Source organism: Eschrichtius robustus, chromosome 1, assembly GCF_028021215.1.
Source record: "Eschrichtius robustus isolate mEscRob2 chromosome 1, mEscRob2.pri, whole genome shotgun sequence".
In the NCBI taxonomy this organism is placed as follows: domain Eukaryota; kingdom Metazoa; phylum Chordata; class Mammalia; order Artiodactyla; family Eschrichtiidae; genus Eschrichtius; species Eschrichtius robustus.
Window position 1 is genome coordinate 28,085,428 of NC_090824.1, and position 18,950 is coordinate 28,104,377.

The window sequence follows — 18,950 nt, forward strand, 5'->3', positions numbered from 1 at the left end:
TAGCCCGTGCCCACCTCTCCCCTCTTCCCCTGGCAGTTGTCCCAAGACCCCCCTCACCAGATCTGTCTGTCTGCCTAGGAAAAACTGGTCAGGAGTTGCCAGGGAAGGGAAGCACTCGCTGTGGATGAGAGCTGTCCCCGTATTCAGGGTGAGGTCAGGCTGGAGGCCTCAGCAGGGGAGCCCCTTTGCTGGGACACGGGACACAGGTTACTGGAACCCCCTAGGTCTCGGTCAGAGGGATGCAGTGCTGCAAGCTCCATCCTGGTAGGGCTCAGGGCCCTGGGAGGAGGTGCCGTGGGTTCTTACACAGGCCATGCTATACGTGGATGTGGGAGGGCCCAGCTAAGGCTGGGGTGAGGCTTCTGTGGTCCTCTGAGGGCCGTGTGCCCTGCCCCCACCCCACTCCACTGCCTTCACCCATCCGCACCCCACCATAACCTCTGCTTTGCTCCGTCATCCACAGGCATTGACAGATGTGCTGCTGGAGCCACCAACATCTGTGGCCCGGGAACCTGTGTGAACCTCCCTGATGGATACAGATGCATCTGCAGCCCTGGCTACCGGCTGCACCCCAGCCAGGCCTACTGTGCAGGTATCCACGTGGGCAGCCTGGGCTCACTCAGTGGCTGGGGTGGGTGGAGGCAGGGCTGGAGGACAGTCCAGAGTCCAGGCAGCCGAAAGTCCGAGCAGTGCTGTGTGGTGGATGGACTGAGGAGAGCAATCCCTATGGACAAAGCTAACCTTAACCTTGGGGAGGTCGGTCTCTGGGAGCACCATCTGATGAGTCCCCAGGACTTCAGGAGAATGGGAAGCCACCCCAGGGTCCCCTGACTGGTACTTGGAGCCTTCAGCTCTGAGATCAGCCCACCCCTCAAACTGGCCATCTTGCTGTCTGCATAGCAGACTGAAGCCACGGCCATCCATGGGGGAGAGGTTCGGAGGCACAACACATAAATCATCCAGTGTGGGCCTAATCCACTCCCCCAATATTTTTATACAAGGGAGACACATCCACTGTGCCTTGAAGGAGAAAGGAAGTTATCACCGGGCCACTGGGGGAGGGGGACACGGGGCAGGGAGGAGGTGCGGGGCCACTGCCCCAGGCCCTTTGTTCTTGAATGGGCCCAATGAACCTACTTCATGGCCCTCAGCCTTAGAGATTTTTCAACTCCTCAGCCTCCTCTGCTCCCTCATCCCCTCCTTGCCCCACAGCTCCATTCCCTGTCCAGTCCTTAGCATGGCAGGTTGCTGGCAGGTGCCCGAAGGAAGGCCGCCCTGACTGTCCTTCTCACCTCCCTCCGCTCAGATGACGATGAGTGTCTGAGGGACCCCTGCAAGGGAAGGGGGCGCTGTGTCAACCACGTGGGCTCCTACTCCTGCTTCTGCTACCCTGGCTACACGCTGGCCACCTCGGGGGCCACACAGGAATGCCAAGGTAAGGTGAGCCACCTTTGCCCCTGGGAAGGGCACAGGACCCCACAGGTAGTGTTGGGGTGGAAGAGGATCCAGGCATTCACAGCACCCAATGACAGAGCTGCAGAGTGTGGGGAGTACGGGGGCCGCAGGAACCAAGACCAGGGCTCTAACCTGGACCTGGGAGGAAGCAGACCCTGCACTGAGGCTGAGGTCGCTGAGACCAGATGGAAGAGTAGGAACCTGAAAGGCAGCAACATTCACCAACGCTCCAAGGAACTGTGACGGGAGCCAAGAGTGTGAGGGGTCTGGGGACATGGCTGGAGATGAAGACGAAAAACCAGGTCCCCAAATCTTGGGTGACAAGGGGCTTCTTTCCTATTGGATAAAGAGGGTGACGCATGAGGACACCAACTGGGACTCCGGGCAGCCTTAGGAGCAGGCTTGCCTTTGCTGGGAAATGCCTGCAAGGCTTTAAGCTTCCCTGGGAAGCTCTGCATGGAGCTGCTGGACAAAGATGCTTCCAACAAAGGCCCTTTAATATGCGGCATTTATACCGCATACGAAACACTCCACATACTTTTTTATGAACTACAGAGAATAGGGTGCAGCGCTTTCCGAGCAGTGCCGTAAGATTCATAACCCAGTTGGAATCCTTCACCTAGAGAATGACACTGCTGTTCTTGGGGCTCACATTGCTGGTTCTGGCCTGGGCGCTGTGTGAGCTCTAGGGTTACTGCAATGAGTAAGGTGTGAATGGTGGCACTGTGGGATGAGGAAGCACTGGTTCTATATGGAGGAATGTGGGAAGGTTTCCCAAAGGGGTGTTTGAGCGGGGACAGAATAATAACAGCTACCATTTAATGAGCACTTCTCATATGGCAGCACCGTCCTAAGCCCTTTATTTATGAAGCTCATCATCCCAACCCCATGCAGCACAAATCCCTATCCCCATTTTACAGTTTAGCAAACTGAGGCTCAGAGAGGTGAATTGAACCACCCAGAGACCTCACACCTAGAGCCGTGGCAGAGCTGGAAACAGAATCAAAGTCACCCTGGCCCCAAATCATGGTTTGCTTCCAACACCTTCCCTTACACACACGGTGAAGGAAAGGAGGGAGCAGAGGGTACTTCAGGGAAAGGGAACCATTTCTGCAGAGGGCAGAGCAATGAACAAGCCTGGCGTGCTCTGGGAATAATGATAAATCCAGTGTGATGGGAGCGCGGGGTATGCAGAGGAAGTGTCAGGAGCCGACGCCAGTTTGCGAAGTGTCTTGAGTGCCAGGCTGAAGTGTTTGGTCGCTGTTCCGCAGACAGTGGCAGCCAACAGAGGTTTGTAAGCAGAGGTGGCGATGAGGTCAGCCAGCTTTCAGGGAGATGACTCAGGCAGCAGTGCTCAGAACAGTCTGGAGTTATCAACGGCAGAGGCCGGGAGCAAGGGGCTTCTCTGGGCTTCGCAGCCTTGGCAAGTGTTGTGGGCCAGAGGCACTGCTCCCTGCAGGCCCAGCCCGCGATGCTGGCCTGAGACAAACAGTGGCTGCTGCAGGGAAGGGTGTCGCCAGGACTGGCCCAGACAAAGGGTCCTGCCTCGTGCCAGCCTGGGTGTCCGGATGTCTCTGCCAACCCGACAGCTGGGGGAGGAGGCAGGAAGGTCAAGGTCAGCTGTCAGAGCTTCTCCCAGTGGGGTCTGGCTGCGGTGAGATGAGGCCTCATCCAGGATAACATCCACTTTCTAAATTTTGCTGCTCTGATAAAACAATATCTCCTTATTTTAAATATTTACTTTATTCTTATTTATAAATTATTTCATTAATTTATATAATTAATTAATAGAAGGCATTACAATTTCTAGAATTGAAATTAATATAAATATAAATAATTGATTAAGATAAATTATTTGAATATTAAATATTTAAAATAACATTTACTTTACTAGTACCTATGAGCATCTTTTCGTATATGAGCCTTTGGGTTTCCTTATCTAGAAATTGCTTGTTCTTATCTTTTGCTCTCTTTTCCAGTGGTCTTTGCTGCTTTTTCTTGTGGCTCTTTAGGAGTTCCTTATAGATTCCAGATACTTGCCTGGGTTTAGATATGACAACTCTTCCACCTTGTCCTCTGTCCATTGACCTTATCCACATGTCCTTTTTTTAACAGAAATCATTAATTCTGATGTATTGAAATTCACCTTTTTGCCTTATTTTTTATGCTTTGGGAGCTTTATTTAACAAGTCCTTCCCCACTCTTAATTCACAAAGATATTCTCCTACACCTTCTTTCATTCAAATTACAGTTTTGCCTTTCACGACATGTTTTAATCCATCTGGAGTCCATCCTTGCATGGGTGGACCTAAGATTGGGTCTTTTCCATTGCCATTTTTCTCCATAGAACAAGTCAGTTTTCCCAGGCTTATTTATCAGGCAGTCATCCTGGCCCTACCAGTTTGTGGGTCCTTTATCAGGTTCTCTTTAGCTTCCCAAAGGGAGGACCAGTTATTTCAGAATTGCCTGGAGAGTTATTAAACTGCAGGTTCCTGGGCCCGCCCAGTACTGCTGCATCAGAATCTCTGGACGCGGGCCTGGGAGTGTACATTTTATACCATCTGCCAGTGACTCCACTGTGCACTAAAGTGTCATGAAGTATTGCTCATGTCTATAAACAAATGCTTATTATTCCATTCATGTAGTAAGTACTTTTGGGGGGTCTGGGCTAGGTACTAAGGACACTAGGATAATAAGGCACATTCTCAGCAGTCAGGGAGAAAAAAAAGCAGTTACTATTCAATATAAGGGCTGATTCCTAAGGGAACCCTGGGAAGGGCCATATGGGTTGGAGGGGCGAGGGCAGCCTCACTGGGAGATGAGAAGGAAACAGCCAAGCTGGTGGGTGGGAAGCCACTCCAGGCAAGGGAACAGCACGTGCAGAAGCTCCTTAGGCTAAACTCCTTAGGCTTATCCTATTGGCCTCAAAAATATCGAGCAGCTGTATTGCCTGTGTACCTCCTCATTACTATAGTAATCATGTGATTACTATATGTGCTCTTATTTGGGATAAACATGATGAGAACCTCTCCACTCAACTCCATTCATGCAATCACAGATAACTATGCCAGAAATCAACAGCAGAAGAAATACCAAGAAGAGGCCATCTCAGCATTAAGAGATATTCCTATTAGTGAAGTAAACCAAGTGTTTTTTCTTGCGGCCAAAGAACTTTACACCAAAAACTGAATTGTATGTGGACTAATACCAAACATTTATAAGTTTTTGATATTAAAATTTTGACCATAAAAGAAAAAGAAGGAGGCATGTGGGAAGCAGCAACCAAGGTGAGAGAACCAGGCGGGGGCTAGGTCACAAAAGGTCTCACATGCCAGGCTGAGGAGCTTGGATTTTATAGAGTAGGATTAATGCTAGAATAAAAATAATAATAGCTAACATTTCTTCAGTGCTCACCTTGTGTCAGGCAGGCACTGTGCTAAACCCTTTACCTGGATTATCTCATTTCATCTGCACAAAGCCCCTGTGAAGTGTTTGAACCATTGCTACGGGTTGGGGCAAGGGTGAGTCCTCCATTAATTTGACTGTGGGGGGCAGGGAATGGGGAGTGGCCAGAGTGACCTAGAGTTGATAAATTGAACCCACCCTTTTTTTTTTTTAAATTTATCTTTATTCTATTTACTTTATTTTTGGCTGCATTGGGTCTTCGTTGCTGTGCGCAGGCTTTCTCTAGTTGCAGCGAGCGGGGGGGCTACTTTTTGTTGTGGTGCGCGGGCTTCTCATTGCAGTGGCTTCTCTTGTTGCGGAGCATGGGCTCTAGGCACGCGGGCTTCAGTAGTTGTGGCACGCAGGCTCAGCAGTTGTGGCTCGCGGGCTCTAGAGCGCAGGCTCAGTAGTTGTGACGCACGGGCCTAGTTGCTCCGCAGCATGTGGGATCTTCCCGGAACAGGGATTGAACCCGTGTCCACTGCATTGGCAGGCAGATTCTTAACCACTGCACCACCAGGGAAGCCCTGAACCCATCCTTGGAATGGGAGTAGGGCTCTGCTGGCCATCAAACCAAGCAGAGGCATTTGTGTGAACAAAGGCTTGGAGACTGGACCAGTGGGGATCAACATACACAGCAAGGCTGGGGTGAGGCCTTGTGAGGCAGGCTGAGCAGCAGGGAACCCAGCAGGGGAGGGGCATGACCAGGCTTGGGCTTTCAAGCCATCACAGGGCACCATTATGCTTTGGGACAATGGCAGAAACCAAATGGACAGATCCACAGCTGCCTAAGATGCTGTCTCTCACTGGCTGCTTAATCCCTAACCTTATTTTTTTGGGAGGGGGGCATGCCACGTGGCTTGTGGGATCTTAGCTCCCCTGACCAGGGATCGAACCAGGGCCCCTGGCAGTGAAAGCGCCATCCTGGTCCTAACCACTGGACCACCAGTGATTTCCAATCCCTAACCTTTAGGAAGGCCCCTAGGAACTCTAGGAGCAGACTTTTGGGGGATTTATTGGGGTCAAGAGGGGGACATCGTTGGCTTCCTCAGATAGTGCCATAGGCACAGCCACCTGACCTCAAGACCAGCCCTTGCACTGGGGTAAGGAGACAGCTGTGAGAGTCCCCGTGGGCCCCCAAAGTAGCCGTCCCCTCCAGGAGAAAAGAACTCAGGAGTTTGCAGGGGCCTGAGCTAGGTCAGTCTCAGACCCTGCCCTTCATGGCTGCAGCAAGGATGCCTTCCCTGCCTGGGCCTCAGCATGGGTGTCCTTGGCCTTGGCCTCTGAACGGATGTCCCAGGACCCCCTGCAGGGCTGGCCCCAACTCAGGACTTTTTTGTGTGTTCACAGACATAGACGAGTGTGAGCAGCCCGAGGTGTGCAGCGGGGGGCGGTGCACCAACACGGAGGGTTCCTACCACTGCGAGTGTGACCAGGGCTACATGATGGTCAAGAAGGGACATTGCCAAGGTAAGGAATGGGGTGCCGCTCCACCCTCTCCTGGTCCCTCCCCGTGCACTGCCCACCACCAGCTCCCCTTCCAGCTTATCCCCGACTGGGCCCCTTGATGCCGAGCCCCCTCCTGTGCACAGAGAGACCTATCTGTGGATTCTGGAGCCCTTCTGTCCCCTCAGTGGGATTTTGGCATCCTGTCTGTCCTGGCAGCACGGAGCACAGTAACTTTATGTACATGAGATCCCGGGAGCACCCCTCCATGCACCTCTGCCCCTCACCTTGAGTCATGCGGCAGAGGGAAGGTTGCTCTATCTGGGAGGTGCCTGGGGCCTTGGGCTTGGCCTACTTGCTAAAGCTTTAAGGCTGTGAGTTCCTCAGAGCTGGACCATATCCTTAGATGACCATGCATGGACACCTGACAAATGTCCATGTGTTGGACACCCCAACAAATGCTAGTGGAGTAAATGAACAAACGAGCCCTCATCCTGGCCCCCTTTCCCAGGCCCTGCCATAAGTTGGCTGTGTCATTGCCAACTGATGTCCTCACAGACTGGCTTGAACCTGCCACCATCATGTCAGCTCCTGGTAGCCCTGCCACTTGCACCCCCCTGACAGGCTGGGGGTCTCAGATGCTTGCAAGAGGCCTGGGTCATGTGCTCCCAAGACTGGCTGAGACAGCAAGGGGTGAGGGGGAATCCAGGCTCTCTCTGGAAAGAAGTCCTGCCTTGGATCCAAGGTTAGGCCCAGACGCCTCCCTGCCTCCAGGTTTCCCTGGGCCAGGATTCAGAGGGTCCTAGAAGTGAGAGATGAGCTTGTGTGTCTGGTGAAGGGAGCTCACCCCCTTCCCAATGCCACTACCACAGAAGCAGAGTCCAGAGCCCTGGCAGGTCTTGGCAAAGGGGAGAGGTCACTAGGGGTGTAGGACAGACAATGCTCTGTCTGCATCCCTGGCGTGTTACTTTCCCCTCTCAATGCCTCCCCCTTTAAACTCAGGCCCACTTATGATCAAAGCCTGAACCCACTTCCCTTATCCTCACTAACTTACTGGGGACAGACAGCCTGGCATGTTCCAGGAGAAGGGAGAGTGAAGGGAGTTAGCATTTGATGTGTGCCTGCTATGTGCCGGGTGCTGTGCTAGGGATCTGATAGACTGCCTCATTTAAGCATCGAACATTATTAATTTGGCATTAGACTTTGTTAAAAAGTAAAGCAAAACTAAAGGAAATGAACTAAGAAAAATACCAGGACATTAAAAATATCAAATTTATACTAACCAGTCCGTGTAAGAGCACAGGCTCTGGCGGAGACAGGCCTGGGTTTGGCTCTTGTCTCAATGTCTGAAAATGGAAACCATAATGCCCATCATAGGCGCTCTTGGAGAATCTTGGCCATAGGGGCTCTTGAATTATAGGGGCTCTTGTGAAGACTGAATAACCTGCCACATACAAAGTGCACATGCAGCCCCTCAGCAAGTAGGGGGCGGCACTACTGTCTGAGGACCCGTTCTCTCTCACGTCTAATCGCCCCTCAACGCCCGAGTCCGTGACCCTGGATTGTCCCCTTCCCTTCCGGAGGAAAGGTTCCAGACACACACCTCGGCTGGGAAGTCAGGCTGAGTTCCTGGCCCAGGGCAGACACTCTGAGTCTGCTGAGAGAAAAACGGACATAGCCTGCACACTTCTCCAGGTTTCCATCCATAACCACAGACCCGGCCCATCACCCCGAGAGCCCAGTGAATTTCCTCTCCTTCTTTCTTCTTCTTCCAACTAAGAAACCACTCTCTCCACTTAAACTCAAAGTCTCTGCTGAAAGGCCCGAGTGGTCTGGACAGCAGCCCATCCAAAGTCTCGATGGCATTTCCATCGTACCAGGACTCTGGGCTCCCATGGAAAGGGGTTAGATTCCCCTGCAGACTGCCAGGGCTCTGCTGTCCCCACCCACGTCCAAGGTCACCTGAGCGTCTGGCCCCTGAGTGAGCACCCTCCCCACCCTGTGCTCTCACAGGAACAGAGGCAGCACCTTCACATTTCCTCACGCAGAGGCTGCAGTGCTGCTTAGAGAAGCTCCAGGATCCTCCCAGTGTACAGACAGCAGGCTGGCAAGCTGGTCCCTGGGGTGACTGTCTCCTTGGGTCTTCTGGGATCTCTTCAGCAGCCTCATACCAAGAGGATGTGAAGGTTTAGTTAGTCACATGGTCTCATTCTTTGGTCAGCAAACACTTGTTGAGTGCCAGCTGGGTCCCAGCCATGGGCTAGGAATATAGTAATAAAAAGACAGATAGCTCCTGCCCCCGAGGACCAGGGTAAAAGCTACCAAAACATACCATAAGCTTAGATTAAAATTCAAACCCTAGACTAGGCAGAAAAATCTGGCTCCAGGCACCAAGAGGTTAGTGGAACAGCGTCAAGATATCTGGTGACATCAGAGCCTGTGCCTTTAACATGGAACCCACTTCATCCAGAATCTTTATCTGGCTCCTTTAATCGGCTATTCTAGTGTCTCCGTTATATCCAACCCCACTTAGAAGAGGCCTACCCTGGCTCAGGTGGAGACTGTGGGCTGCTTTGACCCTCTGCCCTCCCTCTCTCACCTGCTGACAGACCTCTCACACATGATCATCGCTGGCTGGGGCTCTGGTCTGAGGGAGGTGTGGCAGGTGTGCCAGTGGTGGTGTGCCAGGATAGGCCAGGTTATACTACATTAACAACCAACCTCAACCTTAGTGATTTAGGACACCACAAACTTGATATCTGACCAAGGCCACATGTCCATCATGAGGAAACATCCTGCCCCACGTTTCCTCACCCTAGAACCTGGCTTAAGGAATAGCCAGCATCTTGAACATGGCCAGTGTTCATGGAGGAAAGAAAGAACACTCTGCAGGTTTGCACACAAATAAATGTTTGGGCCCATGAATTACACACGTCATAGCTATTGGCCAGCACTAGTCCCCTGGCCCCATCCAACCACAAGGGACCAGGAGGCACAAGCCCACCATGGCCCAGAAGTGGAGAGCTGGAATTCTTAGTGAACAGCATTCGTCCTGCAAGTCTCCTCATGCCCAGTGTGAAGCAGTTCGGGCACCACCTCTACAGATGTGCCCAGAACATTTGGGGCAGGGCAGACCTCAGGGCCCTTTGCTCCTGGTAAATCTAATCTCCTTCCTATCCTGCCTGATCCCTGCAGGAGAGGTCCAAAGACTCCATTTTTCCTCAGTGTGGTCTTAGAGGAGGATCCTTGCCTCATTCTCTTTCTCTTCATCCCGGAGTCTCGCATCCCTGAAGCAGGAATTGTGGATAATTCCCAATGGCTTTGCCCATTTTCTTTCGGTACCTCAGCCAAGGCCAGCAGGCCATGGTGCTGGCCAAAGTTGGTGGCCCTAGGACCTTCATTTCCTCCACCTCTGTCTCATTCTCTCCATCTCTGTCTTTACAGAAGCCCTTAGAATAGTTTAGCCTGGTGTCACCACAGCCCAACTAGGGGCTCTTGGCTGCCCTCTTTCCAGAGGTGAGCCTTATCTCAGTGTCCCCAAGATTGCCCGGGAGTTCTGGGTATCTCCTTACACGCACCACCTGAAAAACCACCTGCGCTGTGTATGTCTTCCTCATGTGGACCCTCAGGGTGAAGTTTTGACCTTGAGAGGTACTTGGCTCCCTGGGACAGAGGGCTTTGATGTACCCGGTCTTCTGTAGACCAAACAACCTCAGAGGAGATTCACATTCACCCTCCACTTCCGGGCCCATGTCCTGTTCTATAATGACAGCCGCTGGCTTGAGTCCCTTTGCAGAAAGCCTGTGTTCTGACCCTTGGCCCTGCCTCCTGCCTTTCTTTCCTCCATGGGTGCTGAGTAGGTCTTCCTCCTGGGCAGTAGGGCCTCTGAATCTACATGAACTGGTGGCCTTCCTGCAGGAGAATGACAATTATCCACATAGGGAGGGTAAATCTGGCGCTCGGTCAATCTGTCTGTCTTGAAGAGTGACTGGGAGCCTCGACACTGGGCCGGAGGAGCAGAATGTCCTCCTGCAGTCCTGACCCCGAGTTCAATCCCTGTGTTACAACCTCCCTAACTCAGCCCAGGTCGCCTGGGCACCTTGGATGGTGGACTCCCCAGTATGCAAGCTTCACACTGGGAAGAGCCCTGCATGCAGTTCCTGGGAGAAAGCTCACCCGCCCGCTGCTTGTCACTCTCCCAGGACTGGCTGCTCTCTCTCTCCATGGATCACCCCTTCCCCTACTTGTCCGGTTGGTGCTCAGACTCATCCTTTCTGGCTGACTTTCCTGGATGTCACCAGAGTGGGTGCTGGAGCTCTATGTGGTTCTCAGCTAGAAGAAAAGTCTCTTCTCCAGCCAAGAAGCCTTGCCAGCCTCCACCCTTCACTCTGCATCAGCCTCAAGGCTGGTCTTGGCCACATCTAAGATTGGGGGGGTCATCCTCAGTCCTCATTTCCTGGTGCAGGGAAGCCCATTTGGCCTTCATTGCCCAGCTAGGATCTATTCTGGGGCCTCTGGGATCTGCCAAGCACGTCCAAACACGTCATTGTCACCCCTTGTAAAGGAGCAAGGGAGATAGGAGGGCCCTTCCCAAGAGTCCAGCTCATGAAGTCAAGCTCTCTCACCCTCCCCTAGCTAGTGGAAGGGCAGCGTCCTTCACCAGGGAGTCTCCCTTCCTAAAGGTCTTCCATCTCTCTTTTGTCCAGGACAGTGGATGGGAGGTGGGGTTGGGAACACAGGACAGCACTCACTTTTTCCTAGTTTCCATCAGTACGTAAACTGACATCCCTCCTTCTCCCCAGCCAAGGGCAGGGTCAAGGATTTGCTTCTTCACAGCCCACCCATGTGCTGTGGTTTGCAGAGATGACCAAGGGGGGGGGGGCTGTTATTTTGCAGATATCAACGAATGCCATCACGCTGGCACCTGCCCTGACGGGAGATGCGTCAACTCCCCCGGCTCCTACACTTGCCTGCCCTGCGAGGAGGGCTACAGGGGCCAGAGTGGGAGCTGTGTAGGTGAGGGCTGCTTGCCAAGGCACTGAGGGGGCTGTTTGGCCTTGGAACCCCTGGATGAGCCCACAACAGGAAGGGGAAGGGGTGGGCAGAGGGAAGTGGCTTGGAGGCTATTGTCCTCCATGACCTGGCTGGGTTCCCAGATGACGCTGGGGATGAGATGGGTGTGCTTCAGTTACTGGTGCTCTGCCCTCTGAATCAGCCGGGGCGGGGGGTGGGGGGGGCCCGTCAGCTCCTTGGCCATATCCGTCCAGGAGCTACAGCCCAAGGTCCCAGCGGCTTCTGTGGCTGGATCCTGCTAGGTAGAGTGAGGTACCAAGCGTCTTTGGAAGAGGCTGACACCGGTGGTGTGTTTCCCAGGGAGCTAAGGTCTTCTGCTCTTCTGCATCTCAATGTCTCAGTGTCTAACAGCAATGCCTACCTGAACAGCGGGTGCCCTTCTCCCTCCAGGAGGAGGGGTGCTGCATGTCATCTGTAGGAGGAATGCTCTTTCCCCTCAGCCCCCACAGGAAGAAGGACCCAGGGTTCAGAATGCCAGGAGGGACTGAGTTGTGAATAGACGCTCTGAGGCTCTGGAGAGGGCAGACATTTCCCAGGCCCTTGAGACTGCCACTCAGGCACCCAGGCATAACTTGCCCTCTCTCTGCGTTGCCCACTCACCTATTGAACCTGGTGGGTGGGCTGGGAACATGAGATAATGCCAGTCTGGTTGGCGGGTAGGAGACCAGAGAGGTTCAGACTCACTATAAGGTGAGTCAGGGGTCTTAGACACTTGACTCCAGGTGTCCTCAGATGGGCCAAACCAGTCCCAGGGCTGGGGGACCTGGCCCCCTTTTCTAGGAATTTGCAGGATGTTCTGTGTCACTAGATAGAGCTGAAGTGAGCTCAGGGGGGCAGCGAGCTCAGGGGAGAAGGGTACCCTGTCTAAGTAGGTGGGCCCAGGAGCAGGAAGGACCTCGTGTCCTTCCCAGGGTGCCTATGGCCCCTCTGAATGCTGATTCCCTGGCCTCGTAATTGAGATGCTCTCAGCCTGATGATGGAGGCTGCGTGAGGGAGATGAGGCCAGCCCGCCATCCTGGACTTCTCTCCCGCAGATGTGAATGAGTGTCTGACCCCTGGGGTCTGCACCCATGGAACGTGCATCAACCTGGAGGGCTCCTTTAGATGCTCCTGTGAGCCGGGCTACGAGGTCACCTCAGACGAGAAGGGCTGCCAAGGTACAAAGAAGATCTGAAGCACGCTTTGTCCACAGCAAGTCAGACTGCAGCTGCTTCCCTCTGGCCCCGCATCCCTGAGCATGCTGACCCAACATGTGGCTGCGAGACCCGTCCTTTCCCCCACCCTGCCCCACTCCCGCCCCACTGGTCTCTGGCTAGCCTGGCGTGTCTGTCCTGCAGAGCCCCACACAGAGCTCAATGGCCTGTTTCAGATGTTGACGAGTGTGCCAGCCGGGCCTCGTGCCCCGCGGGCCTCTGCCTCAACACGGAGGGCTCCTTCACCTGCTCGGCCTGCGAGAGTGGGTACTGGGTGAACGAGGACGGCACCGCCTGCGAAGGTAACCCGGGGGAGGGGGGTTGGCAGAGAGGGACCGAGAACACAGGCCCTCTTACCTCTCAAAGAACACTCCATTTGTCCCCCAGCTTGGGGCTGATGCTGAGGGTCTCCAGGCTAGGCTAGAGGACCCTGTGAATGGACTTGGCCCCAGGGACGGCTTCTATTTCCTCCTCCATGAGGACGGGAGGAAAAGAGAGTCACGGAGGCAAGAGGGAAGCTGATGGCAGAGCTGCCCCGGGAGCATCCTGGGGAGAGGGTACTGGGGTTGCCCTACAGAAGACCCACAGCCAGGGCCTCCCCTTCCCCAGGGACCCCCAGAAAGTCCTACAAGCTCAGAGAGGGAACCAGAGGCGTGGGGTGGTTCCTGCCTCACCAGGTGGAGGGAGGCCTCCTAGGCCCCCAGGTGACTGGCTGGCTGTCTGCCCCAGACCTAGACGAGTGTGCCCTTCTGGGAGTCTGCCCCTCGGGAGTCTACACCAACACTGCCGGCTCCTTCTCCTGCAGGGGCTGCGAGCAGGGCGCCCTGGGCCGCACCTGTGAAGTGAGAGGCCCCCCCCTGGGGGAGAAGAGCGCAGACGGGGAGCGGGAGACTAACCCATCACCCTTAGAGAAGGGCGCTCACCTCAGATGGTGGGCCAGCTGGGGACACCTATTCTTGCCCCTCGCCCAACAGTAGTCGGAAAGGCGACTGCAGATCTGGGTCTAGGGGACCACTGAGCCACTGGATCACAAGCTTCAGCGCATGTCAGAATCGCTGGGGGAGTTTGTTCAACAGGCAGCTTCCCAGGGCCTTGCCCCAGACCTACTAAATCCACCTCTGTCGGGGGCCCTTGGGATCTGTCATCTAACAGGGTCCTCAAGGGTTCCTTGTAAGGGTGGGTGCTGGGACCATATTCTGAAAAACCTTAGCCTGTACCAGGCAATCTGTAGGCCAATTTAAATAATCTAGTTTCTGTTACATTCTCAGGTTCTCTGTATCTGCTTCCTCGGCTTATTTCTCATTTGCCTTCCCACTGTTTCTCAGTGAAATCTCAGCCATGATGAGGGCAGTGGGGTTCGGCCACCCTAGGCCAGGGTTGCTGGGAGAGGCCAAGTGTCCCCAAGGTGGGCACTGTATGAGCTGCCAGAGGCAGGGGGAGCTGGGACAGAAGGAGGGAGCTGCAGTCGTCCTGCTCCCCAAAGGCTCCCTCGCCAGCTTCTCCCAGCTGTGCTGCTTTACAAGGGAACGATGCCCCTATGGGTCCAGTCTCCTCAGGCAGGTGCCAGGTCCTCTGGAGACCTGCCCGTTGGCTCCTGCCCTTGGGTGGTGCTGCCATCGGCTGCCCCCCTCCCTGTGTGGCCCTGCAGATGTGGATGAGTGTGAAGACCCCCAGAGCAGCTGCCTGGGAGGCGAGTGCAAGAATACGGCTGGCTCCTACCAGTGCCTCTGTCCCCCGGGCTTCCAGCTGGCCAATGGCACCGCGTGTGAGGGTGAGTGGCTCCGGTCTCCCCACCGGGGACGGGAACGGGGGCAGAGTGCGCGGGGAGGCGGGAGCATCCCCGGGAGACAGCACAGCCCATCTTCTCCCTGCAGACGTGGACGAGTGCGTGGGAGAGGAGTTCTGCGCACCGCGCGGCGAGTGTCTCAACAGCCACGGGTCCTTTTTCTGTCTCTGCGCCCCCGGCTTTGCCAGCGCAGAGGGGGGCGCCAGCTGCCAGGGTGAGGAGCCAGCAGCAGGGGGCGCTAGAGGCTATCTAGAATACTGAAATAAAATGCTCACGGTCCCACCCAGGATGGGAAGATAGGAGGCTGAGTGATGAGATGGGAGCCAGGTGTCAGGAGGGACTCAGTCTTCCTCCAGGGCCTCTCCATGGTGTCTATGGCAGGTGCCCTCACCCTCTCTCCCCTTGACACAGCCCCAGTTCCAGGGCTCTGCCCCCCAGTCGGGCCTCTGGCTTCCAGCTCTGGACTCTCCCTCGGACCTTCCAGCACTTTCCTACTTCGAGCCACTCCCTGGCCCTCCTATGGGCTCCTCAGGGCCCAGAGGAAGCTGCACAGGGCCCTGGGGACCCATGGCTGGTCCTGCTGACGGATGTCTCTATTCTAGATGTGGACGAGTGTGCAGTCACTGACCGGTGTCTCGGGGGGCAATGTGTCAACACTGAGGGCTCCTTCAACTGTCTGTGCAAGACTGGCTTCCAGCCCTCCCCAGAGAGCGGGGAGTGTGTGGGTAAGGTCTCTGGGGGGAGCAAACGGGGCTCCTCCCCACGTCTGTCCCCTCCACTCTGCCTGCTCCTCAGCTCCCTGGGACCTGGAACCCCAGCTTCCGGGAAGCAGAGAACTTTCCACAGATTAATCATCCAATGCATTTATTGAGCCTCTGCTGACTCAGGGACTGTCTCAGGATGTCCTTGTGCTAGCAGAGCACACGATCTAGTTTTTAAAGCCAAACTGATGCAATAGATATTTATTAAACACCACCTGGGTTCAGTGTCTTCTGCTGGAACAAATAGACAGTTATGGACAATCTTGAAATTGACCAAGGGAGACAGATATGAAGACGACTCTCCGTAATACACTTTGGGGAAGGTTTTCTATAAAGAGAAGTAGAAAGTGCTCTGCTGTAGAGAGCAGGGTGTGGGGGACAGGAGTGTCACAGAGGCTGAGAGCTCAGCGCTCTCCTAGATAGCAGAGCGCTCACCTCCTAGACGCTCCGCCCTGCGGGTCAGGGGAAATGATCCTGAACTTGATGTTTGGGGGTTGACATGAGCACAGTAGTTTGAAACAGATCAAGGACCCCAGAGGTTGTGGGGCATGACCTTTTAATGCCAGAGAGGTGGAGCCAGAGTAGTGACCCGGCCACTTCTGTCCCCTCTCATGACTCTGGGGACAGACACTGATGAGTGTGAGGACTTCGGAGACTCGGCGTGTGGGGCCTGGAGGTGTGAGAACAGCCCCGGCTCCTACCGCTGTGTCCCGAGCTGCCAGCCCGGCTACCACGTGGCCCCGACTGGAGACTGCGCTGGTGAGTCAGGAGGGGGTGTCCAGGGTGAGAAGCCTGAGGACACCTATTTTTCATGTATCCAGCTAGAAACTATTTTTTGCAGCTGTTTGAAGTTTGTGTATTTTCCAAACAGCAGTGCTTACACAAAAATTGAAGAGGAATATCAGTGTTAGAGTTTTCCTTTCCTGTATTCAGAAGTTAGCTTTCAGAAATCTTGGTGTTAATAGACCAAATAAATAAGAATTCCCAGCGAATAGAGAGCACACCCTACACTGTAGCCTCCACTGTCCCACAGACATAGACGAGTGTGCCAACGACACCATGTGTGGGAGCCACGGCTTCTGCGACAACACCGACGGCTCCTTCCACTGCCTCTGTGACCAGGGCTTCGAGACCTCGCCCTCCGGCTGGGACTGCGTTGGTGAGAAGCCTGTGGGCTAGCCAGCTCTGAGCCAGGGAGGGGAAGGCCCTTGGGCCCTTGATCCAATCTCCACAGATCTTGGCTGCCCTGCATAAAGGGGCCCTACGGCCCTCCTCCTGAAATGATCAGGGTCTAACACGGCTCCATAAGGGGTCCTTATAGAGTGGCAAGGGAGGGAGATTTCAGCTCCACCCTACAGGGGCACTTCGGCCAGTTTGGTCAAGGAAGTGAGGCCACCTTCAACCAGCAGGGGAAGCAAGCACACTAGTGAAGTCACCACCCTTCCGCAGAGACCCTAAGGTCTCAAGAGGCACATTTGGGGACCGTGCAGAGGGAGGAACCCTTCCTCTTTGTCCATTTACGGACTCTTTTCTGCCACGCTTCTCCTTCTTCCTCTTCCTTCCCATGCCCTCTGCTCATCTGTTCCTCCTTCCTGCTAACTCATACCCACTTCCACTCTTGCCCCAAGGCCTAGCCTGTTTCTTTGAGGGGGATGAGACAAGGATCTGCCCGCTGGGCTTGAGGCCGGGGCGGGGGGCCTGGGCTGCCTCTCCTCCGCCCACGAGCCCGTCCTCCTGCCTGGCAGACGTGAATGAGTGCGAGCTCATGCTGGCGGTGTGCGGGGCGGCACTCTGCGAGAACGTGGAGGGCTCCTTCCTGTGCCTCTGCGCCAGCGACCTGGAGGAGTACGACGCTCAGGAGGGGCGCTGCCGACCGCGGGTGGCTGGAGGTGAGCCCCGGACCCCACCCCGTCGCTGCGCACCACCACTCCATGGCTCACAGAGCGCTTCCACTGCTCCAGCTCTTGAGAGGGACCTGGGCCGGGCCGGACTGCAGCGCAGGGATGGAGCGCCGAGGGGTGGGGAGTCTGAGAGTGGGGTGCCGAGTCTGCTCCAGGCCAGGGAACTTCCAGGAGGCTGCAGGGTTGCGATGACCCTACAGGAGGCTCAAGAAGTTATAGTGCCGACTTAGGGGGGCCCCAGGGATCTCAGATTGAGCCTTGGAGGGACCCTCAATCCAACCCCGAGGAGCTCTTGGCCAAGGGAGGCTCTGAAGCTGAGCTAAGCTCGACTCTCCCCGTCCCACTCCACCGAGAGCTGCTGCTGGGTTCAGCCTCTCAGCCCCGGCTGGACTAGGGCTCAGCTGGACTTCTCTGACTTGGGAAAAGCAAGCAGGACTCAGGACAAGGGAGGGTGGGAGGGGCAGGGGTACAGTGTGAAGCAGAGGAATGGGCAGAGAGGGCTGCCCATACGGTATGCCAGGGACTGGGGGCGCCCCACTGCAGTGGAGGGAGGCAGGATGGTACGCTGGAAGGAGCGGGGGTTTGGCACCAGAGGAACGGGGGTCAACTCTCTGCTAAGCCACTAGGCGGCTGTGGCAAGTCACCTAGCTTCTCGAAGCCTCGGCTGCCTCTTCTACGACAGAGGGCTGAGGGTAAGCTCTCCGTAAGGGTGTGAAGAGCATCAGGCGAGACGATGGAAGCATTTCGCATGCTGTAAAGCGCTATATAAATGGTTAACTTTTAAAATAAATTCAAAGGCTAGGGTGCCCCAGGGGGCCATGAACAGACAATAATAAGGGGCTTCTATCGCGAATAGGCCAGAGGATCCCTGAGGCCCCGCCAGGGGAACAGCCCCCAGGCCCCATCCGCATGGGATGCTACTCTGGGCAAAAGGGCCAGCCGCCCTGCTCCAGCCTTCTGGGCCGGAACACCACGCAGGCCGAGTGCTGCTGCACCCAGGGCACCGGCTGGGGAGATGCCTGTGAGCTGTGCCCAGCCGAGGACTCAGGTAAGGCCCCCAAGGGTCCCAAATCCTCTCAGGGGCAGCTCTGCAGGGTGACACTGAAAGAAGGGGGGAGAGGAAGGGGGGGTGGCAGAACCCTTCTCCCTCTGAGCTTGGATGCCTCCCTGCACAGTCGAATTCAGCGAGATCTGCCCTAGTGGGAAAGGCTACATCCCTGTGGAAGGAGCCTGGATGTTTGGACAGACCACATACACAGGTAACCTCCCTACAGACCCTCCTTCCCAAACGCCACTCACCTGACTAGGCCCGGCCTGGTCCTCCAGGAAGCCCCCAGGGAAGCTCTGCATGCAGTCCCTGCCTCTCAGGGCGCTTCCAACGTTCCTGTCCCAGGGCTACAGATATTTAGCTGGAAGTTCTGACCTGAGCTCCTCCTGGAGTGTCTATACAACCCCACTTCGGTTTCTCTGCTCACTCGAGGCTGAACCCTCCAAGGAACAAACTATGATGCCTTGACTAACCCAGTCACAGGGCACAGGGACACAGGCCGGAGGCAGCTGCTGGTCTCCCTGGCGCCACTTACGAAGCCCGAAACTTTGGGGAACTCACACTCAGAAAGGGTGGTTCAGGTGTGGGCTCACACCTGAAACTGCAAAAGGAAATAACAGAAATGGAAGTAGTTCCCCTTGAATGCTTGCTACGTGCCAAGCACCGTTTTAAGCACCTTACGTGTATTAACCTTTTAATCCTCATAATAACTCTAAGAGTTTAAGTAGTGGTATCCATATTTTCTAGGTAGGAAACTGAGGCAAGGAGAACTTAAGCAATTTGCCCGAAGTCACCCACCTGGCAAGTGGCAAGGCCGGGATTCGACCCCAGCCAGTACGGCTT

At 55.2% G+C, this 18,950-nt stretch overlaps 1 protein-coding gene across 4 annotated transcripts in view; it reads left to right on the forward strand.

Moving 5' to 3' along the window:
* LTBP2 (latent transforming growth factor beta binding protein 2) overlaps window positions 1-18,950 on the forward strand; it is a 100,333-nt gene that overhangs the window by 75,359 nt on the left and 6,024 nt on the right. For 2 of the 4 annotated variants that reach the window (XM_068542714.1, XM_068542704.1), the window contains 14 exons: window positions 464-592; window positions 1,307-1,435; window positions 6,250-6,369; window positions 11,242-11,361; window positions 12,453-12,575; window positions 12,788-12,913; window positions 14,260-14,382; window positions 14,486-14,611; window positions 15,000-15,122; window positions 15,786-15,917; window positions 16,192-16,317; window positions 16,904-17,047; window positions 17,916-18,107; window positions 18,235-18,318. In XM_068542714.1, coding sequence (XP_068398815.1) covers window positions 464-592; window positions 1,307-1,435; window positions 6,250-6,369; window positions 11,242-11,361; window positions 12,453-12,575; window positions 12,788-12,913; window positions 14,260-14,382; window positions 14,486-14,611; window positions 15,000-15,122; window positions 15,786-15,917; window positions 16,192-16,317; window positions 16,904-17,047; window positions 17,916-18,107; window positions 18,235-18,318 — 1,797 coding nt within the window. The remainder of the gene's footprint in view (window positions 1-463; window positions 593-1,306; window positions 1,436-6,249; window positions 6,370-11,241; window positions 11,362-12,452; window positions 12,576-12,787; window positions 12,914-14,259; window positions 14,383-14,485; window positions 14,612-14,999; window positions 15,123-15,785; window positions 15,918-16,191; window positions 16,318-16,903; window positions 17,048-17,915; window positions 18,108-18,234; window positions 18,319-18,950) is intronic. The other 2 variants (XM_068542723.1, XM_068542729.1) reach the window with 2 other exon arrangements.